The sequence below is a fragment of the Phytophthora parasitica genome, assembly GCF_000247585.1.
Source record: "Phytophthora parasitica INRA-310 unplaced genomic scaffold supercont2.7, whole genome shotgun sequence".
Taxonomy (NCBI): Eukaryota; Oomycota; class Peronosporomycetes; order Peronosporales; family Peronosporaceae; genus Phytophthora; species Phytophthora nicotianae.
The window spans coordinates 1,461,951-1,488,419 of NW_008648993.1; the positions used below are offsets into that span (position 1 = coordinate 1,461,951).

At 48.8% G+C, this 26,469-nt stretch overlaps 12 protein-coding genes across 13 annotated transcripts; 6 read left to right on the plus strand and 6 right to left on the minus strand.

The window, feature by feature from the left end:
• Positions 1-6,712: 6,712 nt before the first annotated feature.
• PPTG_21691 (hypothetical protein) lies at positions 6,713-6,997 on the plus strand (the record flags this gene model as incomplete). Its single annotated transcript, XM_008899324.1, has 1 exon — positions 6,713-6,997. The coding sequence occupies one exon, from the start codon at positions 6,713-6,715 to the stop codon at positions 6,995-6,997; it is 285 nt and encodes a 94-aa protein (XP_008897572.1).
• Positions 6,998-7,640: 643 nt separating this feature from the next.
• Positions 7,641-8,148, plus strand: PPTG_21692 (hypothetical protein; the record flags this gene model as incomplete). Its single annotated transcript, XM_008899325.1, has 3 exons — positions 7,641-7,643; positions 7,739-7,757; positions 7,973-8,148. The coding sequence occupies 3 exons, from the start codon at positions 7,641-7,643 to the stop codon at positions 8,146-8,148; spliced, it is 198 nt and encodes a 65-aa protein (XP_008897573.1).
• Positions 8,149-8,629: 481 nt separating this feature from the next.
• Positions 8,630-8,758, minus strand: PPTG_21693 (hypothetical protein; the record flags this gene model as incomplete). The annotated part of the gene is made up of 1 exon (XM_008899326.1): positions 8,630-8,758. The coding sequence occupies one exon, from the start codon at positions 8,756-8,758 to the stop codon at positions 8,630-8,632; it is 129 nt and encodes a 42-aa protein (XP_008897574.1).
• A 943-nt stretch (positions 8,759-9,701) lies between these two features.
• On the plus strand, positions 9,702-10,539 carry PPTG_21694 (hypothetical protein; the record flags this gene model as incomplete). Its single annotated transcript, XM_008899327.1, has 2 exons — positions 9,702-9,724; positions 9,864-10,539. 2 exons carry the CDS (start codon positions 9,702-9,704, stop codon positions 10,537-10,539), a joined length of 699 nt encoding a protein of 232 aa, XP_008897575.1.
• Positions 10,540-13,005: 2,466 nt separating this feature from the next.
• Positions 13,006-13,497, minus strand: PPTG_05493 (hypothetical protein; the record flags this gene model as incomplete). The annotated part of the gene is made up of 1 exon (XM_008899047.1): positions 13,006-13,497. One exon carries the CDS (start codon positions 13,495-13,497, stop codon positions 13,006-13,008), a length of 492 nt encoding a protein of 163 aa, XP_008897295.1.
• Positions 13,498-16,172: 2,675 nt separating this feature from the next.
• On the minus strand, positions 16,173-17,756 carry PPTG_05494. 2 transcript variants are annotated; one of them, XM_008899048.1, is made up of 5 exons: positions 17,405-17,756; positions 17,201-17,328; positions 17,040-17,130; positions 16,716-16,967; positions 16,173-16,651 (listed from the first exon to the last, which is right to left on the minus strand). In XM_008899048.1, the coding sequence occupies exons 1-5, from the start codon at positions 17,596-17,598 to the stop codon at positions 16,291-16,293; spliced, it is 1,026 nt and encodes a 341-aa protein (XP_008897296.1). In that variant the 5' UTR covers positions 17,599-17,756; the 3' UTR covers positions 16,173-16,290. The 2 variants fall into 2 exon arrangements, with proteins under 2 accessions (XP_008897296.1, XP_008897297.1); XM_008899049.1 differs by having other exon boundaries at positions 17,201-17,756.
• An 85-nt stretch (positions 17,757-17,841) lies between these two features.
• Positions 17,842-19,143, minus strand: PPTG_05495 (hypothetical protein). Its single transcript, XM_008899050.1, has one exon. It carries the CDS (start codon positions 18,991-18,993, stop codon positions 18,022-18,024), a length of 972 nt encoding a protein of 323 aa, XP_008897298.1. The 5' UTR covers positions 18,994-19,143; the 3' UTR covers positions 17,842-18,021.
• A 2,342-nt stretch (positions 19,144-21,485) lies between these two features.
• On the plus strand, positions 21,486-21,836 carry PPTG_21695 (hypothetical protein; the record flags this gene model as incomplete). The annotated part of the gene is made up of 2 exons (XM_008899328.1): positions 21,486-21,525; positions 21,730-21,836. The coding sequence occupies 2 exons, from the start codon at positions 21,486-21,488 to the stop codon at positions 21,834-21,836; spliced, it is 147 nt and encodes a 48-aa protein (XP_008897576.1).
• A 701-nt stretch (positions 21,837-22,537) lies between these two features.
• PPTG_05496 (hypothetical protein) lies at positions 22,538-22,897 on the plus strand (the record flags this gene model as incomplete). The annotated part of the gene is made up of 1 exon (XM_008899051.1): positions 22,538-22,897. One exon carries the CDS (start codon positions 22,538-22,540, stop codon positions 22,895-22,897), a length of 360 nt encoding a protein of 119 aa, XP_008897299.1.
• A 794-nt stretch (positions 22,898-23,691) lies between these two features.
• PPTG_21696 (hypothetical protein) lies at positions 23,692-23,880 on the plus strand (the record flags this gene model as incomplete). Its single annotated transcript, XM_008899329.1, has 1 exon — positions 23,692-23,880. One exon carries the CDS (start codon positions 23,692-23,694, stop codon positions 23,878-23,880), a length of 189 nt encoding a protein of 62 aa, XP_008897577.1.
• Positions 23,881-23,938: 58 nt separating this feature from the next.
• PPTG_05497 (hypothetical protein) lies at positions 23,939-24,626 on the minus strand. The gene has a single exon (XM_008899052.1). It carries the CDS (start codon positions 24,403-24,405, stop codon positions 24,196-24,198), a length of 210 nt encoding a protein of 69 aa, XP_008897300.1. The 5' UTR covers positions 24,406-24,626; the 3' UTR covers positions 23,939-24,195.
• On the minus strand, positions 24,603-26,243 carry PPTG_05498 (hypothetical protein). Its single transcript, XM_008899053.1, has one exon. It carries the CDS (start codon positions 25,717-25,719, stop codon positions 24,985-24,987), a length of 735 nt encoding a protein of 244 aa, XP_008897301.1. The 5' UTR covers positions 25,720-26,243; the 3' UTR covers positions 24,603-24,984.
• Between the last annotated feature and the right edge of the window lie 226 nt (positions 26,244-26,469).

Genomic DNA, 26,469 nt, shown 5'->3' on the forward strand with positions numbered 1-26,469 from the left:
TTGCAGTGCCCACCATGGTTGCATGCCACTGGTGGGACCGCAAACCGGTGCACTACCTGGCCACTGGGGTGTCAATGACCGAAGATAGCATCAAGAGAAAGCTGAAGGCGGTGGGGCAGGCGACGTTCGGCTGTCCTAAAATGGTGACCGATTACCAACGCTGGATGGGCGGAGTTGATGTGCACGATCAACTCCGCCTCCAAACGTTCTCCGTCCAGACTTCGTTTAGGTTCCGGAAGTATTATAAAGGACTGTTCTTAGGTCTTTTTGATCTAGCGCTTGTCAACGCTTATCTGACACACAAAGAGGCCTGTCGCCTTGACGGTGTCGCCCCTATGAAGCGCGTGGACTGGTACAAGATGCTGCACAAGCAGCTCACGCAGCTCACGGACGAAGACTTCAAAACATCAGCGCCAACACTGTCTCCGATTGCGCCCAAGCGTCGCCGCAACACTTCCCACGTCCACAAGCAGCTTGATGATTGGGTGATCGTTTCGGGTGTTCAAAAGCGTCGCCAGCGCTCCTGCAAGGTGTGCTCTCTGTATCGAGGTGAGCAGAAGAAAAGCTACCAGACTACTTACTACTGCGAAGACTGCTCGCAGGGCGATGGAAAGTGCTTCCTCTGTCTGAAGGCGCGCAGAGGTACGGGTACAACGTGTTTTCAAGTGTGGCACGACGACTTCGAGTGTGGCGCGTCAATTCCGAGTCACCTGGGTAAGCGTGTCGTTCTGCGCCGTGCACGCAAGGCTGCTGGAGTGCGAAAGAAGACTCGCCGGGAAATCCTGTCTGAGGAGAAGGAAGAGATATAGTGGGTCTTTCGTACAGTTTCTAGCAATGCTAATGCATTTTGTTGAGTTTCATTTGATTGCTGTGATGTGTAGCTCCGGTTATAACTGTGTTTGTGGGTTATAAATCCGATCACATACGATCGGCTAAGTTGTATCTGCGAACTTGTAAGCTAGTGATGCTGAGGTACGTCGTAAGTGTTACGACGTAGAAATCAAAAATCTCTTCATAACTTATAGTCCCATCTTAATGATCAGCCGAGTGGAAAGGACGGGTTGATACAAATTCCTAGATAATTGTATGCTGTAAGTTACGACGTAAAATAAGGCGGCTTGTGACCCGAATTTGCGGTAATAAAGGGGTTAATCATATTTTGGCGTCAGGTTGTCCGTATCTGATAGTTAAGAGCTATCGATCTGTGGTCGCGAGCTTTGTAGGATTGCGAGGTATGCAATTTCTCTTTGTGTGCGTGTAGGAGTCTAATCTGCTTGGACTCGCGAGGACTTAACATCCTCAGTGCATCCAGCGTGGGCATTTCGTCAGCCAAAGGTGAAAAGTGACAACTCTGTCGCTTCTAAATGTTAGTCCATCCTATTAGTAACATCACCGAATTAATGTAAACAGTGTAACTATCCTGAAAGACAGCCTAAACGCAGACTATCAAATCTCCAAGACGGAGAACCAAGAGTAAAGCTAACAGATAGATTTTTTGCGGAATCCGTCCATGATTGATTTTTTCTGTCGGTTTGACCCAGTTTTTCTGTTTGTATCTCACCCCGAGCCGCTGAAGCCTGCGAAGCAAGCATTGGCAATCAAGGATCAACACAAAGCTTCATCAGAGCAGGATCTACTGGTTGCAACGGGACTATAACTCCGGTTTCATGACCGGCTCGGCCGCCGCACTCACAGCTCGGAATCCGACCTTTCAACGGTAAGTAGCTATACCACGGACTGGGTAGCGGTTTCCTGGCTTGGGGAAAGCGCTTCGTGCGCCAGATTCAGTTCGCGCGGCGGGTGAGCGGTTTCCCGTGGACAGAGGATGTCAAGGTTGACGTCTTGGGCCACCACCTGACCGGTATGGCCGAACGCTACTGCTACCAGCAGGTGAAAGGATGGTGGGAGGAGTAGCCAACGCTGGAGCACGCGATGCAGCGCCTGACCCACGCGTTCGCCACGAAGATCACGGCGGCGCAGAGCATGAAGATGTTCACGGCGCCCAGAAGCGCAAAACGGAGCTGGACAGAGCACTACCTGTATCTGGTGGCAGTCAGCGAGTCGTGCGGGGACGCGGACAACTTGGTCCAGGACAACATTGTTTACAACGCAGACCCGGCTATGAGAGTGTCAATGTTCTCGCGCCTGAACTTAGCGCGCACGAACTACCTACGGCAGGCTGAAGAGCTGGCACATTTTGCGCAATCTACCGAGATTGAGATGCGGGGCAAACAGTTTGGTGAACGACGTCCATGAACGCTGACAGGACAATCGCAAATGTTTCCAGTGCGGAGAGACCGGACACTTGAATGCTGAGTTCACTGATCGAAAAAGGGACGAGGAAAAGGGCGAGGCCGATTTTGTGTTGGCGGTCAAAGACGCGGTCATTCGGAAAAGGACTGGATTCTCGACAGTGACTCAAGTCGCCATTTGGTCAACGACCCATGCCTGCTGAATGACCCGGAGGACTTTAAGAGTGGGTGTATCGCCGCCGATGGAGGGTGACAAAGAGAGGGTGTGTATTGTTGGAAACGACTGCAAACGGTAAGGCTGTGAAGGTGCCGCTTACGGACGTGCAGTACGCGAGAATCTACAGAGGAATATCATTTTCTACAGCCTGTTAGAAGCGAAAGGATACGGACTCGCGTACAGAGGGCAGCACCGAGCCGTCGCCGGAATCAATGGGGGACCCTCGTGTTCGACGTCGAGAAGCACAACAACCTCTTACTGGTGCGAATGCAAAGGCCCACTGGCGCGAATAATGCGTGTAGTGTGCTGATGCCGACGCTCGCAGATAATGAAGCTGGGGTAGGAGAGGACGTGCAGTCTGGCTCTCTTATGCATTTGCGCCGGAGGCTCCGGCACCTTAATTACGACACATTTATCCGACTGACAAAAGACCTGGCTTCGGGGATTGCACTCACAGACACGGTGCGGGTCAACTGTTTGACCTGTGCCCAAGGCAAGCAGGCGAAGAACAAGCAGTCGCAGAACGACAGTGGGGCCAACTCGCCCATCAATGTCATTGGAGGCGTCATCTGCTCCGACCTGAGGGCGATAACACCTAGAGATCGTCTAGGTAACCGCTATTTGGTCAACTTCATCGACCATCGGACAAACTACTGCAGGGTGCTTCTCGCAAAAACCAAGGGTGTCGCTGTGCGGAAGTTCAAGCATTTCTTGGCCTCCCTCGAGCGACAGTTCAATTGCCGCATTCATGTGCTGACGACGGACGGTGGCGGCGAGTACCAGACGCTGAACCTATTCTGCAAGGACACGGGGATTGCTCGGCAGATTAGCGAGCCTCGGAACCAAGGTAGCAATGGCAAGGCCGAAAGGATGCGCCGCACCATTGTGAATATGGTGCGGAGCATAGTGTTCGCTTGTGGACTCTCGTTGAGCTTCTGGGGAGATGCTGCTGAGTACGCAACGTACATACTCAACAAAAGCCCAAGCAAGGCGAATCCAGGCTCGAAGTCTCCGCTGCAGATGCTGACACAGCGCACTCCGGACCTGAGCGACATCGTGGTGTTTGGGCCACCTTGTACTGTGCGCGTAGACGCCAAGGGCAAGCCGCTGGGGGAAAGAGGGCGGCCTTGGTTGATCATCAGCAAGAGTGACGATCTGAAAGGCTACCGGGTGTATATTCCACGAGATAAGGTGGTGGTGGTGACGCAGCACGTCAGAAATGTAGAGACCCTCTCCGATGCGCAGAACAAGCAACTCAAGCGCGTACAGCTCGACGACTCAAAGTGGGAGGAGACGTCCGAGAAGGAGAAGGATGCAGAGAATCAGCTCGCGGGAGAGGACGCGACGAAGAACCTGAAGCGTGGAAAGAAAACAAAACTGGACCAACACCAAGAGGACGCGGAAATCAGCGGCAGATGCGGCACAGAAAAGCGCTAACGCTGGACAAGGTGAATCGGTAGGGGATGTCGTGAATAGCGTACTGGAGGCTGACCCGCGCAACTACGGCCAAGCCATGAAGAGCAATCTGAAGAAGAAGTGGCTGGCTTCCATGGAGGAGGAGTTCAGGGCGCTCGAGGACAACGGCGTGTGGACGGTGGTGGTGTGTCCGACAGGGAGCCATGTGTTGCACACCAAGTGGGTTTTCCAGACAAAGAGGGATGCTGATGGAGCTATCGAGCGCTTCAAGGCTCGCCTCGTGGCTTGCGGAAATGAGCAGTTGTTTGACATTGAATATGGTCTAACTCACGCTGCGGTTATGGAGTTGAGTACGATGAAGGTTCTATTAGTGTTCGCTCGCCGCTGGAACGTGCCGGCAACGCATGGTAACGTTCCCAACGCGTACGTAAAGGCCAAGAAGAGCAGCACTTGGAGATCTACTTGCGGGTTCCGCAAGGTATGGATATAGGGGAGGACGTGCTGCACAAGCTGGGAGTAAGAAATAAGGACGAACTGGCGCTGCGACTAATGAAGTCGCTGTACGGCCTGAAACAGGCAGAAAGACTGGAGTAAACTATTACACATAAGGCTGGAGAAAGCCGGGTTTACGAGCTGTGTGACGAACATGTGTCTTTACTACAAGAAGCAGGGTAATGACATGACGCTGGTCGGCGTGTACGTGGACGACCTCTTGGTGACAGCGTGAAAGACCGAGTTGGCGGACGGGTTTTTCCGTGCGATGAGTGGTTTGCTCATCAAGGACTTGGGAGAGTTGCGAAAGTTTCTTGGGATGCGAGTTGAACTCGGCTCAGAAGGGTACAAGCCGGACCAGCAGGCCACGATTGAGGAGATGCTCGGGCAGCACGGACTCTCGGACGCCAACGTAGTGCGGGTACCCATCGGAGAAGAGAGCAACGAAGCGGAAGTGAAAGAACCAGAGCTGCTGAAGTCATCAGGGGCTGGAGGAGAACCGACTGTGCGAGACTTCCAGTCGCTCGTGGACAGCCTCTTGTGAATAGCGCACTGCACCAGGTCCGATATCAGCTTCGCCGTGCACAAGTCCACGAGTCGAACGCATCGGCCGACCATGAGCGACTGGAAGTTGGCTAAAAGGGTGACAAGATACCTGAAGGACACGAGATGTTTGAAGCTCGGTATGGAGGTCGCGACGGACAACGACCGCGAGGTTGCAATTGAAAGCTGGAGCGACGCGGACTTCGCCGCCGACAAGGGAGACAGGAAGTTTGTCAACGGTGGGGTTGTCACTATCGGCGGGGCTATTGTGCTGTGAGTCAGCAAGAAAGAGACGGGGGTTGCATTGTCCACCATGGGGGCCGAATTCACGTCGGCCTTGCACGTTGGAAGAGAACTGCTGGGGCTGCGCGAGTTGGTTTCAGAGCTTGGCTTCAAGGTGGCGCTGCCGATTCCTATGCGGATGGACAATCAGGCTGCCATCAAGCAGTTGGAATCCGAGGGCAGCATGGCGAGCGGGGAGCACGTTGACATCCGTGTGAAGTTCATTTGCGACTACGCCATTGTGAAGCCCGAGTACGTGGAGTCACGGATGATGAAGGCAGATCTGCTGATAAAAGTGCTTCCGGCGCCGAGGATGGCTGAACTGCGTGGGATCTTCAACTTGAAGGAAACATGAAGAACTGAGACCGCAACGACCAAGGAGGAGTGTTGGAATGGGGCCGTAACTCCGGTTTCATGACCGGTTCGGCCGCCGCACCCACAGGATTTGCAGTCGTGGGTGGCTGGTAGGAAGCACAGGTACATGTACAAGAAGTTTTAAGTCAATGATTACTTCTACTTCTACACAGTAAACCTCTAACACTACTTGACCAACCGCAGGGTCACCGCACTAACAGAATGCTTGAAAGAGCCAAGTTGAGATTACAAATATGTTTTATCTCGAAGCCAACATCTCTAAAACTACGCGATTTGAGCTATTTCGCCACTGCATTTGCGGCAGATTCGGCCCGTGAACAGCCTACGAGAGCTTGCTATATTGCAGAGCAATGAAGATTTTGTGTATGTGTTGGAAACAAAATATTAAAAAGAGCATTTTATACCCAATCAAATGGGCTTATAATGTTTCCTGCAATCTGATTCGTTCTATTGGGTTGACCCCTCGAATAAAGTTTGGGACTTTTGCTGCACGTAAAAGGTTGCTGAACAGTCAATCTTCAAGGAGTGTGGCTAATTGGAGCCGTTTTTTTCCTCTTTTATATTGTTCGTATCCCATAGTACGAGAACGTGTTGTTGTCCATCGATCCGCTACTATCTTGGTGGAGCCTGCAGAATAAGGGTTCTACTAACATATAATGTTGTACAAAGTACATTCAACTACGCACGTGACTGAACCTCTAATTTCTATTTCTTGTATCTTTCGTTACCTAAAATGAAATGTATTCCCGGCTAAGTCAAAGACAATCTAGTAAATTGAAGTTGTAAAGATGGAAACAGTAAAATATTATAAGGAAAGTATGCTGTAAACATGCTAACATATAGAACAGTGCCTCCGAAATCTTCATTGACCACAACATTTGTTTTTACAATAATACTTAGTAACCTATGTATTTCAAAAATTTCAGCCAGGGTATGTGATAATTGATTAATAACAATAGATAGGTTATCATAATTGTTGCGAATCCTTTCCATATCAATGGTCTCTGACATCCACTCACCCTTGCAACCAGCCATCCTTGGGCCGAAGTTCTCCTCAGGCTGATCGAAATGGAGCCTCACTTTTCCGTTTTTATTGTCCTCTAAAACCCAGCCTTTCCTGACCTGCCGCGCGGACATGGTTCGCGCTGTCTGCCCCAACTCTACCCTCGCCAATGCCCAAGTCTTGGGTTTCTACTTTAGACCGTGGCGTGACGAGTATGTCGAGGCAGTTCCGGAGTACTTTCACTGTCGTTGCGTCACAGTCTGCAAGCAAACCAACCGGAATGGATATTCCAACCTGATGCAGCACGTACTGCATCAGCACCCTGACCACGAGAGCGTCATGCTCCAAGATACGACGGCTGAGACTGGGTCGGTGCTCAACTTCGTACGGCACTCGCCTCCCAACTACTACTGCTGAATGCAATGGATCATCGAGTCCAACCTCCCGCTCTTCTTTTGCGAGAGTGACACAGCAAGAAAGTCGGTAGTTTTTCCTGTCATAAAATCAAATATGACTGATTCTGATAAATGTTTTCTTACGCGGATAATCAAACTTGGATCTCAGACTCTACGCCTGGGTACGAGTGGAGTGACGCAAGCCGTCGAGTGAACTATTGTCGGGGACCACCCAGGTATTTCGGTGTCATGATGGGCGGGATGACGCACGCGTTCGAGCACTACGTAGCATGGTTTGCCTGCTTTGAGAGGAGCGGTGAGCTCGTCACTGTGGTTCTAACAATGGCTCCGCACTTAAACGAGCCAAATGATGACCTATCAGCACAAACTCACCAAAATTCCTGATTGCAATGCTACCTAGAGACTACGGAGTCCAGATCGAGCAGTGCCGATTCCTCGTCGGGGGACTGCGTGACCAACCGCTTGCTCGCTACGCTAATGGAAGTCCCGCTAGTTGGATGTGTCAGCCACCGGCTGAACCGAGCCATGCAATATGATATGGAACATCATGAAGATGACCTGGCAGCAGTACAGACCCTATGATCAATTGAGGACACTTACGCAATCAGCCAAACTTTGGTAGGAATTTGTGTACAATTTGTGTTATGGTACGTATCTTAAATTACGCGGTTCATTTCAAATCTTAAATTTCCTAAAACTAACCAGATGTTATATTTTGCATTTTTTTGTAGCTTAAAAACAGAACGCCGCTCAGTCTTTCGGTAGGACACGCGCTGTAGCTCGGCCTTCTCGATGCCCTAGCGATACCTAAGGCTGTTGAAGTTCATAGGTACGGAAGCCAACGACTTGAAGGAAGTGATATCAACTCCCGCAGCAAATAAGCGGGTGTTGTGTAGCAGAACACACAAATACCGTCAGAGGTGGATCCTCACACAAACCACAATAATACGCCTAGTCAATAGCCTATATTTGCTAGGTGAGCTGGCTAAGCCAGGTAGGATATGCGCTTATATGGCCAACGCTGGTGTTGTTCCCTCGCAGTTCGACCCAGCCAGGACAGGCGGTGCGCTCTCGCGTTTGCCAGGTCACGGCCAACCAAGTCAATCTCCATCGAGCGCTCTCCAGGTGATCCCTACAAGCCTCGCTCCTTGAAAACCTGTGCTCTAATCCAAAGGATAGACGACGGCGCGCGAGCGCTTTTACAGGCCACCGAGCGCAAAGGCGTTTCAGCTAGAAGTGTCGCGGCACCCGAGCTATCCGACGTACCGGCTCGCCGACCAGGCGAGCCTTGTCCTTGCCCGGCTGATGGGGTCTTTTTATGTGCTCGATGAGCGAGTCTTTACTTCTTCTCGCGGAGCGAAACTGTTGCTCTACCCGGGCCTACCTTATCTGTTGACGCTGCCAGTCATTACCTCACCAGCTGCCTCTCGGATACCAACAGCAGACATAATCCGGCCCTGTGCAGGTACTTACCGAAAGAGTGCACACGTGTCTTGAACTCGGAAAAACCTGCTCTGTTTTTCTGTTATCTGCTAGGAGCCTCTTTAGGATCGCCTTTTCCTGTGTTTATTTACATATACGAAGTGAAGTAGAAAGTGTCGGATCCCATCCGACCGTTCACCGGCTCCAACGGCTAGACAAGTCTTCGGACTTGGCTGACGTCCGCCAGGTAAGTACCGTGATTCTTGACTCCGTGTCCATCGTCAGCCAGGTCGGTACCGTAGACATTACTTCCTAAGTCGCATAGGTCGTGCGCGCTCATCAAGACCGCCTGACATGTGCGGAGAAAGCGGCGCTGTTGCTGTTTACTAAGCTATCAGATACCGATGGCAACCGTGATTATGAGGACGAGATTCGTTCGTCGACCGGCTTCTCAAGCAGCGCCGCCTCGAGCAGAAAAAGTGTCGTACGAGAGTATCAGGACGATTCCGCCTACATCGCACGCTGTGGAGCTTTTTTTTTAGCGTTGCCAAGGTGACGCTTGGGCAGCAGCGGCACGGATAACTGCCTTCGGCGTTAGAAATGATTCTGTTTTTGAGGGAGAATCGTAGCTATTAGGATGCAAGTACGGTCGATGGTCTCAACTAATGGTATGTAGCATGACGTGGTAATACACTACTATTGACAACCATAGCTCCATTATGTATATTTTATTGATGACGGACAATGACATAACTGATTTCCTAACAGACACAGAGGCTAATTGATAAGGTATGCTGTTTAATTTTGTGTCCAATTCATAGAAATGCCATATTCGGAGGCCTTGCACGTAAACTCCAGAGGGTCGTCAAGTATTCTAGGAACAAGCACTTCGGGGCATGGGCCTATTGTCCTCAACCTGACAACCCCAGTAGTTCTTTTTAAACACAGCATTCATGAAGAATAAAACAATGTCATCAGCTCCTGAAGCGTAAAAGGACTACTCAGCTTGGTGCGCTCTCTGGCTCCGCAGTAACACGGAGGGCGCAGGGAAGCTTCAATCTCCCTCTTGATCTTGTCGAGAAAATTTGCGACGATTACACGAATTTTGCAAGGTGGCCAGCCAGAATGCGGCCCGATGACGACCTCGACTTCGGTGCAAGCGTGGACGTGCCGGAGTAACTAAGGCCTCACACAGAACAGGAGAAAACTACGGCGCTGGAGTACCTACTACAACATGGGTGACACAAGTGGTACTCGAGGATACACCCTCAAAAGGAGGCAAAATGCCCCCATTGACCACGAAAGGGTTAATTAACAGTATTTATCATTCTAATTTTCGAAATTTGACAGCGTACTATGATTAAGCTTACTAAAAAGGAGATAGCTATGTTCTGGAATGAATGCTAAGTGGCAACAAGAATTACGATAAGCTCTGAACTTTGTAGTGAAGCGTCGGAGAAAGCACAACATTTAAACTTTAAGCCTATTTTTCGTAAGGTTTACTCGGAAACTTTGGATCGCTTCTGTCTACAAGCTTCGATACCTGTTAGTGGAGCTGCTATGGGAGAAATTCATGAGGTTATTTCGTCTACCGATGGTGAAGCAAATCCTAACTGGGAAATTGGGGAGAATTCATGGAATGCACTCAAGTTGCTACCCGAAGAGAAAGATCAGTTTGTGCATCGTGATTGTCCTACGTTTGAGACCGCGCGAGCTTTGCGAAAGCGTAAACTGGTCCAGGGTTTTGTGATTGTGGCACTAATGGATGATACAAGGCTACACGTGTATCCAAGGTGTTTTGGAGGTCACGCGGACAAGGAAAAGCACAAAATGGTAACGCTAAAACGGGGTGCAGTGCTTTTCTTCCGTGGTGACCACATGCTGGAGCAAAGTACGACGCTCTCAACTTTCGACTGCACTGCTACGTACAAATTGCTGGGGTGGACCAAGAGCAGAATACTACTGAAGCTTGTTTTTCAGACGTTCCACTGTGACAAGTGTCTAGAAACTACCTACACTCGTAAGAAATTGGCGGTGTACCTCCGCACTTGCTCGGAGAGAGGCTACTCAGGTGCCCGTACCAAGACTGCACACTCGCGTATGACGCCCGCAATGCACTAAACGTCCACATTAGACGGGCCCACAAGAAGTATGGACACAAACTCGCTATAGAAGAAAAGCGCATGGGTGAGTGGCAGCAGCGGGGAAGGAACCGAAGCGTTCGACACGGGAAGTAGCAATGACGAAGAGAGGTACAGTGGTGGGGAGAGTAATGAAGACGAAGAGTAACTGGCAGTTGCTGATGTAACTAGATACAGCTAGTGTTTACAAAAGCGTGGTCATTTTCTAGGACAATGCCTTGTTTTACCGGTGATAGTGAGAAATTGTTTTACCAGTGACATTGACATTTTTTTTTACCGGTGACAGGTTACAGTGCAGTATGGGCGTTTTCTTGCTTTTCCTGCAGCATTCCATGTTACGTGTCTGGGCACAAAAGAAACTGAACATCGAGCGCTCGGGAGGCATAACGAAATTTGGTCCTGGACGGAAGGGGTCGACACTACATGTTCTACACGCTGGTGATTAGTCGGCGGGTTGATTTTCTTTCGAATTTTACGATTGAAGAGTTTTCTGAGCGATCGTCAGCACCTGGGCGACCAAGCCGTCGCGCCTTTCGTCCAGCTAAGATTTGACAGCAACTTTTGAACTTGTTGTAGAACTTGCAGCATCACGTATACATCTCGACGCCAATGATCCAACCGCTCGCTGACATGGATGTGATATGCGCATACCACAAGGGCCACGAGACGACGTTGTAGTAAAGTTGCGCTGCACGAGCCCGTTGCTCTCGAACCATGAGCGCTTCACCGAGTAGAAGAGAGTCCTGGTCATCCAGCGGTGGATTTTCTGCCGAGGCACGAAATGGCTGGTCGATAGCAGAACATAGCTCGTCAAGCTATTCGGCTTCTTGCGGACCCTGCCCAATAGGTTTTGAAATTGCTTCGCGCGGCACAATGCAGAATTGTGCGTTGCGAAGACTGCTACGCGACCAGTTGTAAACATGGAGGATGCTGCCTTGGAGATCAATTTGGAAGGTGATTGAATGTCGGTGTCTGACTGGGGGACTCGCTTGAATACATCGCCAATAACAGAAAAGTAACCCATAGAAGACCCTGCAACTTTCTCTGTGTAGTATGTGGTCATACTGTTTGTATGGTGCAGGCGGACGATTCCGCTCATCTCGGACTTTCGATGCTCCGGTGCCAGGTGTTTCGTACGTTTACGCACTTTGTACAGTACGTAAACGAAACACATCAAATATGTTGCCGCTCCAAATTCATGCACCGTCTGGAATCCATTGAGTTGCGCTTCTTCTGCATCTCCCATTACGGCATTGACAAAGAGTGTCGCGGTTGGTTGCGGGAGAAATTAATGCAACCAGAAAAACGGTCCTGCATCCGAAAAAAAATGTCCTGCACTTTAGGACAATATGCAGGACCGATTAATGACCTGCAGGACATTTTTTCGGGTGGATTATGGGTACATTACCCAATCCGGGCAGGTCGGTTTTGGGGAATATCCTATATTAAAATTGTAGGATGTTTTTGCTCGTTAATAGTATGCACCATGTATTAAACATTATTTCAATCTACTTGCGCTGAGTAGTCGGGCGTTTTCGTACAGATACCTTTTTTGAAATAATTTTCTTTTTTCTTGTCGTTTACCTTGGTTTTGCTTACTTTTCCCACGATTATCAGCAGGTATAATAAAGTCGTAATACGCTGCTTGAATCGTCAATGTCACTTTATCGCAATGAGCGGGAGCACGACGTCTTTCCATGGATATGTCTGAACCGCGATGACTCTCATTAGGGAACACAGAAGTCATTGCAGTGCTTATTAGGTATTAACAGGGACCACGAAGCCAATGCGTTCGTTGGGATAACCCAACGGGAATAGCTGTTGGGCAGACAACTCCAATAGAGAACTAAGACCCAACAGCGACAACCCTCTTGTACATTAGGCCCTAGACGGCTAGCAGCCAACCACGTAAAGCAACAGAGCCATTGGCTCACATGTGAGGTGCACACCAGATTGTGCACTACACATAACACCTGCTTGCAATGCCACTACACATTTGCAAATATTTTTCAACCTACAGTTTCAAGTTGGTGACAAATACAGGAATTTCGGGATGGGCATCTCTAATGTGACGCTTGATGGCGCAATTATAACTTTCAATCGGATTGTTTGTTCGGTTCTGCAAATGTATCTCACTATCAACATAAGCATTGACGTTCCAAAGCTCGGGGTCAAACGATTTCAACCAAATTTGAGTAAAATAATGCCAAAATGATTCCCATTCAGTGCGATAGCCATGTGGCATTATCAATGACGTGACAAAGGGAATTCCTTTTTTCTGAATCTCGTCAATAGGTATCACAGTAAGAGAATTCATAACACCGGGCGTCATTGCCTGCTTGATTTGTTCTGCTGGAATTCGAAGATCTATCAGCTTGCGATGAATAGCTTATTTCCAGTGAAATAAACAGCCAATTACTCGAGTTCACTTAAATTGATCACCTATTCAGTTGATAAGCGCAGTTTCGAAGTCACACGTGACACTTCCAGGAGACAATTTCATTCCTGTCAACATCTTGATACGATGTAGTACTGTTGTGTATGTCATTTCAACCTTGCGTTCCAGGAGAATGTAGAGTACCGGAAGATACACTTCAAACTTTGAGTCATGTCCCATCACTATTAGTGTTTGCTTGAACGGGGCTGGTGTGAAGCTATAGGTTGCGTCAATGAATAACGAGACGCCTCGAATCTTGAGAAGGCGTATGAGGTCAGGATGACCCAAACCGACGATTCGCTGAGCTTTGCCATTATTGTTGTAAAACATGTTGAATTGGAGAAAGAGTTGAGCATCCAATTCCGAGACGTTAACGTAGGGTGACCTTTCATTTTGTCGGAACATGTCACCACCGTTGGCCTGTCTGCGAACGTAGCCAATAAAATTAATAGCTTCGTCACGTGGCATGACTGTCACGGCTCGATCCGGATGCATCTTCATCATATGAAGAGGGAGTCTTTCCCAAAGTCGACTTGGGAGCGTCGTCTTCGCCACTAGCGCTTCTGTTTCGATGAGACCCTTTATTTCTTCCGTACACTCGATAACGTTGGGTTTTGCAGAAACTTGACACGTATGCAAAGCCGTCACTTTTGCGTGACCGCTGGTGACGATGAGCTTGCCTTTGCACTTAGTTGATCTGTACTTTGAGCATTGATAGTAAACAATGTTCTTGCGCTTTGTGTTAACCGAGTATTGCGGAACATTGAAAAAGGGAGAAGAGACTTGTCGTGGTTGTTGGAATATTATAGAATGACTCCGTAATGAACTTGGGCAAACGTTTTGCAAGTACAGACATTAAAATAAAGTTCTAAGAAGCTTCCCTGGCAGCCTAAATAATGATGTAACACATTATGTAATTTGGACTATCCATAACTTTTGATCTTGAGATTGTACCTCTGAGAATATGAGAAGATGGTAAAAAAAAAAAATTAGACATACTTTAGTAAGTGCTTGGATTTTGTTTCTCATATCATTACATACGAATTAGTGTACTGGGTGTTAAAATGTTGTAATCATTTATTGCCGGTCGTTCCAGCCACACTATATCAATGACATGCCCCAAAAAAATGCGCAGAGGGCTTGCTCAACAAATATTACTCAAAATGGAATTAATCCATCTTATGCTCCCTCCCGTTACTGTAATTCAATTCAAAGCCTTATTCGTTGGCGTTTGGTGGGTACCACACTCGTTTGTAATCGCTTTACGATTTTAAGATAAAGTCAACTTTTCACCTTTCTTATGTTGCAACATCCGTTATCTTATGATGGTAAAATTTATGAGACGCACTATTCATATGGCGAAGCTTGAGGCAGCTTAAGCCTGAGAAATAAAGGTTCAGGGTTATGATATGCAAGCACATTGCACATTTTTGGACTGCTTTACCTTTTTCTGAATATTTGATAAATCATTGTAGGACTTTCTGTAGGACTTATTCATAGGTTGCAGGACATTTTGTAGGACATAGTTGTAAGACATTTTTTCGGATGCAGGACCATTTTTCTGGCTGCATTAATGGCATTCGTTGGTTGCATGTGCTTCACTAGACGAATGAACGCTTCCAGACACATGGCATACTCTTTAGCTGTCCGTCGACTAACGATAAATATGGCTGCAAGCTGACAGCACCGAGAAGCATCGGAAATTCCACATGTAATTACTGGATACCCGAGATCGCTCTTCTTGAACGTCGCGCCAGCATGAAACAAAGTACAACGACTCGCAGATGCGTACTCCATACTGGCTTCGACGAGAGCACGGCTGGACACTCCTTCCACGAATGATTCGGCATCAGTTCCTTTCCCCACATACGCGTGATCGCTTGAGTTTTCTCGATGCCCAAAGCAGAACGGTTTTGAGAGGTCTCCAGTCAGGTCGAACGGGTTCTGTTGCACTATCTCTCTGACGGCTTTGAGAAAGGTTTCGTGCCCTGAAGAATACGTAGATATTTGGCGCAGTTAGTAACTTGAGCCAAAGTGGAGAATTCTCGGGTTGGCTCTATAATGTCCGAAGCGCGCCGCAAGTTACTCAGGATAAGCATCGGAGGTATTGAGCACTCGTCTTGCTGGAGAATAAATCGCTTCATTTCAGCAGTAATCGCGGTTCGGTGAGGCCCCTCACATTATGTGGTATCGTCGCGGAGGTATACCATTGTAGTAGGTGTTCCAGCGCTTAGCGGCAGCGCAGATCTAAATCTTCCACATGTACTTACACTTTCCTTCGACCTTGCAAGTGCGGCTAACGCAGCCTAATCTATTCTCCGTCACAATGTGGTCACCTCATTCGCACACTTGGAATTGGCAAGCAGGGTCGGTATGGATTACCCAAGAACAGCAAAACTCCACAGACTTAAATTCAGACACAGATTGGGGTGGGTCAAACTCACCCAGTGTCTGCCATATGTATAGAATCCTTGTCATCGTGGATGCAACGCCTAGGCCCCACACGTTCTCCCGGCACCACTTGTTTAATGCCACCACCCTCTCAAATGTCACCACTCGCTCAGAGGTCACCACTCACTCAAATGTCAGCACTTGTGTTACAGAAAACTCTGACTTGCTTTGCTCTCCACGCGCTGCTAAGTCCCTATTTATTGTTGGATCTCGCGAGTAAAGCTGGATTCCGTGTCACTGCTCGAATGGTTGCCACCCGCTTCCACTGTTGGTTCGAAGTTTTGAAATGAGAACGAGTGGTTGTGGTGGCTTGGGTTAGTTCAGGCATGCCAACCATATATCGTGTGGGCCACGCTACTTTGATCTCCAAACTGTGCTTTCCAACCTTAATTACTGTGATTCCACACCATATAACTGGCGTTACTGAGAATTACATTTTTGGCCTGTGCAATTCACACATACTGCTGTGCAGCTCATCTGTATGATTCACCCGCTCTCGGTTTTTTTTTTTTTTTGCATTATTTTAGAATTACCGCGCCAGCAAAATACCAATTAAATATTGTGTTTCATTTCCAAATAGCTCAATCATTTATTTTCATACTTTAATTTTGCTGATTATTTTTTAAATTTTAACATTTTAAATATTATTTATGAGCTCGCTGACAAATAATTCTTGGTTACATTTTCAGCTACGAAACGTCTAGTCGAGCTATTTCAATGGTTACGTCCTTAATATTTGGTTACACTTTGAATTACCACTGGTAAACTCGATGGTTACATTTTAAAAATTGGGTTATACGCTCTAAACATAGGGTACACTGCTAAAATCCAGCTAGAGAGTCATCAAGTCTTCAAGGAAGCTCGCCCACGAGCACTTCGGGGCATGACGCCGAGCTCTATATCGTCGTAAGAATCGTCTGTGATGGGCTCCTTAGGTCTAGACAGCGACAGGGTGAGGCTGCGCATACTGCTCGGCTTCTTGGCTTTGGAGCTGGGCAGGTCGTCCACTTCCGCCTCGATCAGGTCGGCATCATCAGTGCTGATTGCCACTTCTCCCGACGAGTCCGTGGCTCCGTTCGCTCGTCGATGCTCGCGTCTGATCCGGATCATCTCGGGAGTGTGTACGAAGAAGAAGACACCAACGCAGAACAGGGCGATGAGGTGGGCACTTACTAGGTTGGGGAAGAAGCACGTATCGTGATTGCTTCAGTAACATCGTACATCAATGTTAGTATTCGCTCACGAAGCACAAGAATCACAGAGTTTACCGGTCTGAAGGGTAAGCGTATACCCAGAAGTCGTACATGACGAAGATCGGCAGCACAGTTCGCGACAAGCTCCAAACGATGTACGTCGAGTAGATGGAGCGCATGTAACTTTTTCTATCCTGGCGGTCTCGGGCTTCCAAGAAACCGCGTGCATTGAGCGGCAGCGTCGCTAGCTCAACCAACAGGAACAGTAGCAGACCAAATTGGCATGCGGCGCAGCATGAAATGAAGTTGTTGATGAAGTATGGGACCCTATTGAGTCAAGATTGAGCGGTTAGCTGAAGACCATTTCAAATTTCGACCCCAAGTTTTTACGATACGTACACAGCGACGATGTGGTGGATGATAAATACCATTTGCATTGGCACTGGCCAGATGATAATAATGATCAGGTCACACAAGAAATATCCGATCGCTATAAGACGGCAAAGGAGGAGTCAGTACGCCATACTCCACGGTCAACCCATCTAACAATGAAGTCGTACCAATCGAGAAAATGAAGCTCGCTGCCCGTAGCGATGACATGGGCATGAACCCGTGGGCCCAGCTGATATCCGCCAGCGCGTAGGCAACGCCGATAACGACTAGGATAGCATGGACGGTCGAGTTCACCCTGTCGTAGACGACGAAAAAAAAATCATTTCGCGTGAGAACCCTCCTTCGCTGTCTCGACGCGTCCGGCGACTCACCTGGAACACCAGTCAGCCTTTTGTGCTGGAGTAAAACCGGAGAACTCGGGTATGCGGCGACTGGAGATATACCAGGACAACCCGAAGTTGGCCCAGAACAGGGTGAACGCAATGCCAGCGACTAGCGCATTCTCACCGAGACGTACACTACGCTCCTCCTCCAGCAGCTCCTCGCCACCATCGTACCATCCCATGCTGCTGCTACCTTGTGCTGCTGTTGTCTGGCCAATTTGGTGAAGGGTGTCAAACGACTCGGGACTACAGCGCAGAAACAAAGATGGAAGGGCAAGCAGGATGATGGCAAGTTGTGTCGGCCGAGTCAGAATCCACCTCACTTGTGTCGCTTCAGGCGAACAAACTTGTCTCCAGTATTACGCCCACAAACAGTTGTGAAGGGGGATGGGACATGCAACGATATAGCGAATCATTAAGCCCAGCTGGGAAATTACTGCCTTTCATTGGCTAATAGCAGAATATCAAGTGTACATGAACCTAAAACGGCCCGTCTAGGCGTCGTCATCACGTTAATTATTGCTGCATCTGAGTATAAAAGAGAGTCTCTTACAAACGCCTAGTCATTTTGCTGACGAATAAGATGCCTAAATAAGGGTTCCGTTTCAGAGTGTGACTCCAAGACGCGTAAGCAGATCATCGTCATCAACGCTGTCTTTTTGATCGTCCTGGATGACCATGGACGAACTGCTCGCGCCACCGCTGGCTGACGCAGGCCACGCCTGCGCGTGGAAGTCGCCCTCACTCGACATCGCAGTCGTCGCGACGGTCCATCCGCTCTCTGTTTTAGCGGTAGTCTTGACCTTAGGCCACAACGCCTCGACGGGTGGCTCCTCGATCTTGCTGGCGTGGTCCGCCGGCACAGCGGCTTTGACCACCCAGCCGGAGGCTGCGGGCGTTAAGCCAGGCGGTGGCCGCAACGCCACACGCGAACGGGGCTGAAATCCGGGCGGAACGCTAGTCGACGGCGCCGGCGAAATCGAAGCGAGCAGGCTACTGCTCTGCGGCAACGCCGACGTGCTGCCTCGACGCGGTCGCTGTGGCTGCTTCTTGTTACCTCGAGACGGAGTAGAAGCCCGCGGATTACGCTTGGCGGTAGATTGAGAGTGGGAGGTCGTGCTCTCGTCGCATGACGAGCGTCGCCGAATGACCGTGTACCCGGCAGCATCCGCCTCGTCATCCATGCGGTTTGGAGAAGCATTTTCACCTTTACTGTTCGACCGTTGCTTGGCGTGGCGGTTCTTGGATCTTCCTGTGTTGTCCGAAGAGCGGAACTGCTGCTGGCGTCCGCTGTGCCGCTTAATCACGTATCCGCCGGGCTCTTCCTTCACTTGTCCGGAGTTCTCGAGCGCTTCACGCATCGAGCTGAATAGCGGGCGGCGGTTTGGTGGAGTTTCAAGGTGAGAAGGTGCTTCCAGACTGGATGGCGGGATGGAGAGCGAGTCGCTGCTCTCGGCGGGCATAGCGGTGGTGGCAACGCGGGTGTCGTCATCTTTCAGAAGCAAAGCGGTGAGCTGCTCCGAGACGCCGTTGTCGGATGGTGGTGTGCCTGCTGCGAGGTCTGCCATCTTTGCCATATCTGTTATATTCAAGACTGAAAAGAACGGGGTTTTGCTCCAACCGTTTGATGGCCTTCTCCCACGTGCGAGCCGGCGAAAGAATCACATCAAAAAGCAACGCCCTTTAATGCTACTACCTTACGACTGCAGCGCCCTTTAATGCTACTCTACCTTAAGAAAGTAAGTAGCAAAACGAAAAAGGTAGAGCCAACGGCTGCGACATTTTTGTGGACCTCTCTCGTCTTTTTTTTTCAGACAGAATCTGACAATAAAAGAATTTTGACAGAATTTATTGGTCGTAATTTAAATTTTGTATTACGACCAATAAATTCTGTCAAAGTTCTTTATTAGAGAGCTACAGTGAAAAGGAGTAGTAGACTTATCAGTTTCAAGAGGGACGATTTGTTACTATAGTATGTCATTTTTGGCTTTGCTGGACAGTGACAGCTCTAGTGACGACGACGATTTGGCGGTCATGGTCGTCCTTGCTCGGGCGACGGACGAGTCGCTAAAATACAGATTTGGGTAGTCATCATTGTCATTAGCGTGTCCGTTTTCTCGCGATCTTGCTTCAACCTTTGCTCCTCAAGTACTAGTTGTCGTTCCTGAATGTTCAATTGGCGCTCTCGATGCTTCTCGCGACTTAGCTGCGCTTCAGGTTTTACTTCAAGATACCCAACTATCGCTTCCGCACTGCTTCTTTTTGTTTTTTTAGCTTTCGATTTTTTTCTTCGTCATTTTCGCGAGCACCTCGAATCCCAGCGATTGCGTCACGTACTACTTGGCTGGACGCAGCTTCGCGTCTCGCTGCTTCCTTTTTTCTTTTCTGTCTTGTTAGTGTTCTCCTGTATGTCACGTACCGTGGAATACAGCGTCACTTTCAGCCCTTCTTGGCGGAGAATAGAGTGGTCTACGCGAGCTCACCAGGCGGGATGACGCAAGACACTGGGGAGATGCACTCGAGGGCTTCATGAGTTGAGAGGACGGGTGTCGTGGGCTGTTCTGGAGCTTCATACGAGGAGAAGTCGTGGAGTAGTCGTCCCTAAGGAGGATGGAGGTCATACAAGGAAACGCCTAGGTGTGGTAGATGGGGTGTCGTGCCTAGGAATGCTTCGAAGACCACCGCCACGGCCTCATTTGAGTTAGTCATTTTTCATTTTGCTACGGCGTACACAGGACAAACAAAAACACAACAAGTTCGACTTCTTCTTCTTCTTTTACAAGGCCGCCCGGCCGTCGGCCTCCTCTGTCCCCTACCTATTCGGCAAGCACTTGCTACGATCTTGGTGAAGCGTTCGTCTTGTCTCCGGGCCCTCGTTGCATCCCTGGCTCGGGACATGTACATGATCATCAAACTACAAATAAAATAAAATAAAATTATGAGATAAGAACATTTAAAATGAAATATTTTGTTACTAATTACAGGTAGTTGGTGAGCTGTTCGCGTTCACGGTACTCTTCAGCAGTGCCTGACGCACGGAGCTAATCCATCTCCACGCGTCGGAAAGTGTCGAGTAGAGCGGTGAATCGACGCCTGCAAGCTTTGCCGTCTGCAGTTGAAGCTGACATTGCGTTTTTGAGTCCATTTGCAACGTTCGTCCAAGCAGTGTTAGTCTCTCCGTGTGCAGCCGCCCAAGGGGTATGTGCAGCGACCTCCTTAAGAAGGAACACATCACTAGATGATAGAAAACGGAAGGCCATCTTCGTGTAGGCTTGAGATGGGCATTTTGCAGCGTACTGATGCCTTCAGGGTCAAGTGGAATAGGAGGGGGCTCGTGATCTTTACTTGATATTGTTGTTGTGCCTAGGAACCACTAAATTAGACTGAAACACTTGGTTACTATAGACAGGGCGCAAATATTCTTTGTGTTGAGATTACTGTGAACCCCTACCCCCAACTTATGTGGTTCTCATTGTGATTTTTTTCTCATTAATATAGGAATGGTCGAAGATTTGACTATATTCATCCATACCGCAAAGGAATGCTTCAAGCCTCCTACGAGCCCAAGGGTAGGGGAACCCCCTATCTTCAAGGCCTCGGCTCCGTCAAATCATGTGGAACCCGGGGCAAGGCGACAGGGGGATCCTTCCGGTTAAGTCCACGAGTCCAGAGCCCAACGCCCGGGTTCTTGTTCAGGGCTCTAGTGGCACTAGTGCCAAGTTATTCAGGCTCTCTCCTACGCGATTTGATTGAACAGTTTTCGAGGATGCTTTCTAGAATCTAGATCTCTTCTCGACTCAACACTACATGAAGCTCGCAAATCTCGTTCCCCACGTTGAAAATGTGGTAAAGTCTCTTTCAACGGCTTCAGGAGATACGCGCGCTACGCGCAAGCGAGCAACCGGCAGTCCCAGGAAGGAATGACGACGACACTAGCAACACTTCGTCTCCAGACTCCAGAAGACATGTGGTCTCTCGTAGAGCTCCACAGAGCGACTTAACACCACTTCTACCCCGACCTCAGACACACGAAGGTACCCCGGCCGTCAATTGCTCGACAAGCGAGCCAATGATCCAGAATGGTGAGGAAGGCCTTGCACTGAATGGTGGTGCGTCGCCCGCGTCTGTTGCACCAACGTGTCAGGTGGGCTAAAGAACAGTAGCACATGCGTCTTCTTTGACCGCTGTCCGTGGTTTGGCAAGTGACGAATATCACGACGTCGACGTTTCAAATGTAAAGCCGCCCGCTGCGGTGACTAACCCAATCGCAGCGTTTCCTGAAGTGCCAGGGCTTGTACTGAAGCCTCCTACAGAAAAGGAGACGTCGTATATGTACAAATGCGGCGTCCGAGTTGAGGTCGTCGAACGTGGGGTCCCTATTCGTCACTGGATTTGCCTTGCTGACGAAACCTGCAGGTGAAACGGAACAAATTTTACACTGTCCTGTGATCGCACGTCTAAACCTGCGAATCACCTAGCAGGGGCCCACCGGGTCGTGCCCGCGAGGACGAAGTACAGCTTGGCGAGAAATGAAAACGGGCAGATGAGATCGAGCATTTACGTTCTTCATCTTTATTCATGAGCAACCCTCGCCAATTCGCCTTACTTATGGAGACTTTACGTATTATCAACTATAACCTCCCTTTTAGATTTGGAGAGTATCGGTAATCCCGTATTGTCGTAGCCCTGTTGGAGAGAGAAGACGTGCAGATCGTTTTAAACGCAGCCAAGGTCACACGAGCGATTGTCGAGCTCTATTCGTCCACAAGAATCGAGATTATGAGCGTGTTGGGGGGACAGCAAGCTGGGATCGTTTGGCAACTTCGTCATAATGAGTGATTTCTGGACGTGCAAAATCACCCACAAGAAGTACATGGGCGTTCGTGTTTATTTCGTTGACTCTAACTGGGAGTTCCGATCTATTCTTCTCGGAGTACGCTGATTTTCGCCAAGTTATGTAGACCGTGTGACGGGGATCCAAGGTCTTTACAAATCTTGGACGCTTCAACTACTTGGGGGGTTGGATTGACTCCGAGTGATTTCTTCAGCGCGACTAGCGACGGTGGTCCTGATGTCAAAAACTTGCTAAAAAGTGTGCTGAAACGAAGATGGAAATGGTGCATGGCGCACATGGCCCATGCTGCTACCAAAGAAGCCTGTGGAATGAATGGAGATGCTCAGAGATTTCGCAATCCAGGTGTGACGGAGCTGATTGCCTGCAGAAAGAAAACCATTTTCGACGTCCAGTCTATTGAAAAAAAAAACGGGGGATCTATTTGCTGCACTTTGCCGAACGCAGACAAACACCTCTACTACTCAGCTCCTAAGTTACGCGGCGGATCGGTTTTTGAGCATTACTGGCACCATCCACCGAATATTAGAGAAGTGGGGTGCACTTGTCGATTGGTACGACGAACGCGCCCACATCGCTCACCGACAGCGCGTATCTTCCCCTTCTTTCAAACTAAAAAACCATCGTAAAGATCTTGAACCCATTTTATTGCTGCTGGAACCAATTTCAAGACTCAATTGGCATTGTCAGGCCGAGCGTCCAAACCAAGTAGCAGTGCACATGGAACTGTATCAGATTACAATGCTCCTGGCTGACTCGTTCTGGTTGAACAGGAAGTGGGCGTTGAGTAGCACGACTTCCGAAATGTGCTCGAATACGGATGATGGGTGCTGAATCCTCATCGATAGAATGCTGATGCTGCACCATATTACTACCAGCATGATCTACAAGCTTCACCATTAACGCCCAAATTCTTGTCTTGATTGCCTCGTTTAAGGAGCTAACGAGCACCGTTGTTGCATCACCCGACATATCTTTTTCCTTGCACAACAATTTTACAACGGCGTTGAGGGATTTCTTCGGGATTAAACTCAGAGTGCAGCCTCTGCTGCATCTCGAAGACAAAAGTTCCATCATCGAGATAATCCTCACTTGTATAGCGGCAGAAAAACCGCGAATCAAAAGCGCTGCGCAATAACTGTCTAGTTTGTGCAGCAAGCTCTGTCAGGTCGTCCACTGCAATCCACCTGAGAGAATCAGGTTTCGATCGATAATCTAGCAAAACCTCCTCCAAATTCAATGGGTCCAGGCGTACTGGGAGATAGATCAGACCGAGATGAGAGTCAATGATAGCGTACTTGATTTCTGGATGCGAATGGAGCACAGTGACGACTACAATATACTGCCGAGGGTGGTGAAGATTTTATTTGCCTTACCCTCGTCATCCGCCCAGATCGAGAGAGACTTTAGGGTGTGTGGAGAGATGGTGACATCACAACGTCCAAGTCTTTCAAACGAAAACGTCGACATGTGTGCTTTTCTTAATCGAAACGAAGAGTTGGTGGACATTGCACAGTGCAAATTTATCCCGGACGATGAAGTGGACGGTCACATTCCGCAGTGCATGAGCTACGTAATGGACACTGCGCCTCGTGATGACGAGATGAAATGATTCTCGACTTATTTTCTCAAGCGAGCATTGAAGAAGATGATACCGAGATGTGATGCTACTTTTGCAACGACATTATCTGTATTTTCAATAGCTACCCGACGAGTGATAACCTTAAGCTCCGCCTGGCCTGAACGTTTTCCACACAGCGGCGATAATTCGCACACTTAGGCGAAGTTGGTGCCGTTTGTGCAGGCTCTGCATCTTCAGGTGCGCATCCATGTTGACTATACGCTTGTTTCGTTACTTGCGCCCAGGTCGTGGTATATCTGTTCACGTGACAAGGGGCCTCACATTTGATAGCGATCCCCGATCATCTCAAGTTCCGTGCTGACGAGAACACCGGGAAGAATCTGTCGCAGCCAGACCCAGCAATAAGGCCTCACGCCCAGCGTCTCCGCCCACAGGAACTGGACCGCCCGTGGTACACACACGAATGAACGCCTCCATCTCCGCCACATAATCCATATAGCGCTCCAGGAAGAAGTGCAGCGGCAGGTCGCGACACACGTTCTCACCTAGGAACATCGCCACGGCCGTCGTGCTGCTAAAGTTCCGCAACGGCGTTGCTCTGCTACATCAAGAACAGTCCAGACGATGCAGTACCGAGAACTGCGGCGGTGGCTGATTGACGAACGAATTCTTGTTCGAAAGTCGTCAATCCACGGCTCCGACCTCTTCCTGAAGGAATATGTAATTGGGAGTCAGATGATAGTGAAGTACCAGGGCCAAATAATTAACCAGGCAGTGGCTGATGCCACAGCTTGATCACGAAATGTATTCGAAATGTATATCAACCGCATAACGATCGGTATCGCTATCAGTTACCACTTGTCTCGTCCTTGTGAAGAGCATCGTATCGACGAGCAGCCAGCTCTGATCGTCGTTTGACAGCTTTCTGCGCTTGGTCAGTTGCGCGTTTGACCTTGACAGATTGATGCGGTGCCGGAAGATGTTCTTGCTGGGGTCGGGACCGTACAGGACATGATTTATCTGGAGGTTTTGTGGCGTTAACCCTTGGTGCAACCTGGAGAACACGACATAGTTTTGTTTGAACATATTGCTCCATACGACCAACTCGCTCATCCTGTGAACGATTATTTTCTTTTACCAAATCATATATGTGCCTTTCAATGCCGCGCGCAATACGACGTTTCGGCTGCACATTAATGATAGGTACGTTTGTTGCTCGAGTCCATCCAGACATGCCTTGATTTCTTGAACGTCTGTGCCGAGTTCACCGCGTGTGCGTTCAAGTTTCTCTTCAACTGCGTGAGTGGACTCTATTTGACGACGCGACTCAATTGTTCGTTTTTCGTGGGATTTTTGTAGTATGTCACGAATTCGGTTTTCCATACGTAGTTCCATTGCTGCTGATTCATCTTGCACTTGCTGACGTACGGAATCGGTCATCTTGATTTCTAACTTTTCGAAGCTGTTCGCCATTTCGCTGCTACGCTGGGAGTGAGCGCTCTGTACAAGATGTTTGACTTTATTCTCCATCTTCTCTTCTTGGTTAGCCACGTACTCAGCCACCAGTTTTAAAACCCGCCGAATCGTCAATCTACCCGTAGTAACACCACCACGCTCCTCCAACTTCGCAATACAATTCTCCACAATACTCATAGTCATCTGCTGGAACTTCATGTCGATTTTCGCCTGCATTGCGTCCAACATTTCCTCCATTTGACCTTTCAGACTTTCGTTAATGGTGGCCTGTGGTTGCAAAAGCACATCATTTATCCTCTGTGTCAGTGCGCTACGGGCATTTGTGATTGCCATACTCATTTCTCTTTCTACCCGCTCTATTTTCATAGCTTGAGCAGTTATAGTACTCTTCATCTCCAATGCTTCACGTTGAGCGGCTCCCCTCACAGATTGCAACTGCTCCTAGATAAACAAACGTGACGATTCATTGCCAACTACCTGGGCATGTGCAACAACTTGTAGTTCCTGTTGTAGAGCTAATTTGGTGTCTTCCAGGGCCTTTCCTATCTGACCTTCAATCCACTGTTGGTGTGCAGCCAGCTCAGCCGTACTGCTTCGAGAATCGTGGTAGATGGCAGTCAAGGCGGCGTGATATTCTTCCGCTTGTTCAGCTTGATTGTTCTGCAGTATTGTAGTCTCTGCAGCAAGTCTTTGTGTCTCGCTCCAGAAGTTGTTGATGATTCTTGAGACTTGAGACTCTAGGCGAACATTTCTTACAGCTGTAGATGCAGGGACGACAGCAAAGAGCTCTTCATCGTGCACCTCGGAAACAACCCCCTCCGTTTTGTCGGGTTGTTCTTGAGCTGCGGCACGAGCTTGAGATCTTGTTAGGGCCATGGTCTCTCACTTTGCTGGAAATCTGTGATTGGAATCTTGACAATTCTCTGGATATTTATATCCAGAGTTTTAGGGGCGGTCGGAAAGCGTCGACCATCCTGTCCAATAACATTTTTATGAATATATCTGTAATTATTTGAAAACTAAGAGCGAATAAGTATATGCTAAAATGACGCAGAAGCTAATAAACTGTTTTCTTGTATGCCCAAAAGGGTGAATGTTGACCCAGTCGGCCTAGAACAACATTCAAGCAACCTTGTACGAATG

Bases quoted from the DNA above. Each gene is read 5' to 3' on its own strand.
- PPTG_05494 (XM_008899048.1), bottom strand. From the start codon at position 17,598: ATGGGATGGTACGATGGTGGCGAGGAGCTGCTGGAGGAGGAGCGTAGT. The intron at 16,968-17,039 runs GTACGTATCGTA...TTGACTCAATAG, and splicing joins ATCCACCACATCGTCGCTGT to GGTCCCATACTTCATCAACA. The intron at 16,652-16,715 runs GTAAACTCTGTG...ATGTTACTGAAG, and splicing joins TACGCTTACCCTTCAGACCG to CAATCACGATACGTGCTTCT.
- PPTG_05495 (XM_008899050.1), bottom strand. From the start codon at position 18,993: ATGGCAAAGATGGCAGACCTCGCAGCAGGCACACCACCATCCGACAAC.
- PPTG_05497 (XM_008899052.1), bottom strand. From the start codon at position 24,405: ATGTTCCTAGGTGAGAACGTGTGTCGCGACCTGCCGCTGCACTTCTTC.
- PPTG_05498 (XM_008899053.1), bottom strand. From the start codon at position 25,719: ATGAAGAGTACTATAACTGCTCAAGCTATGAAAATAGAGCGGGTAGAA.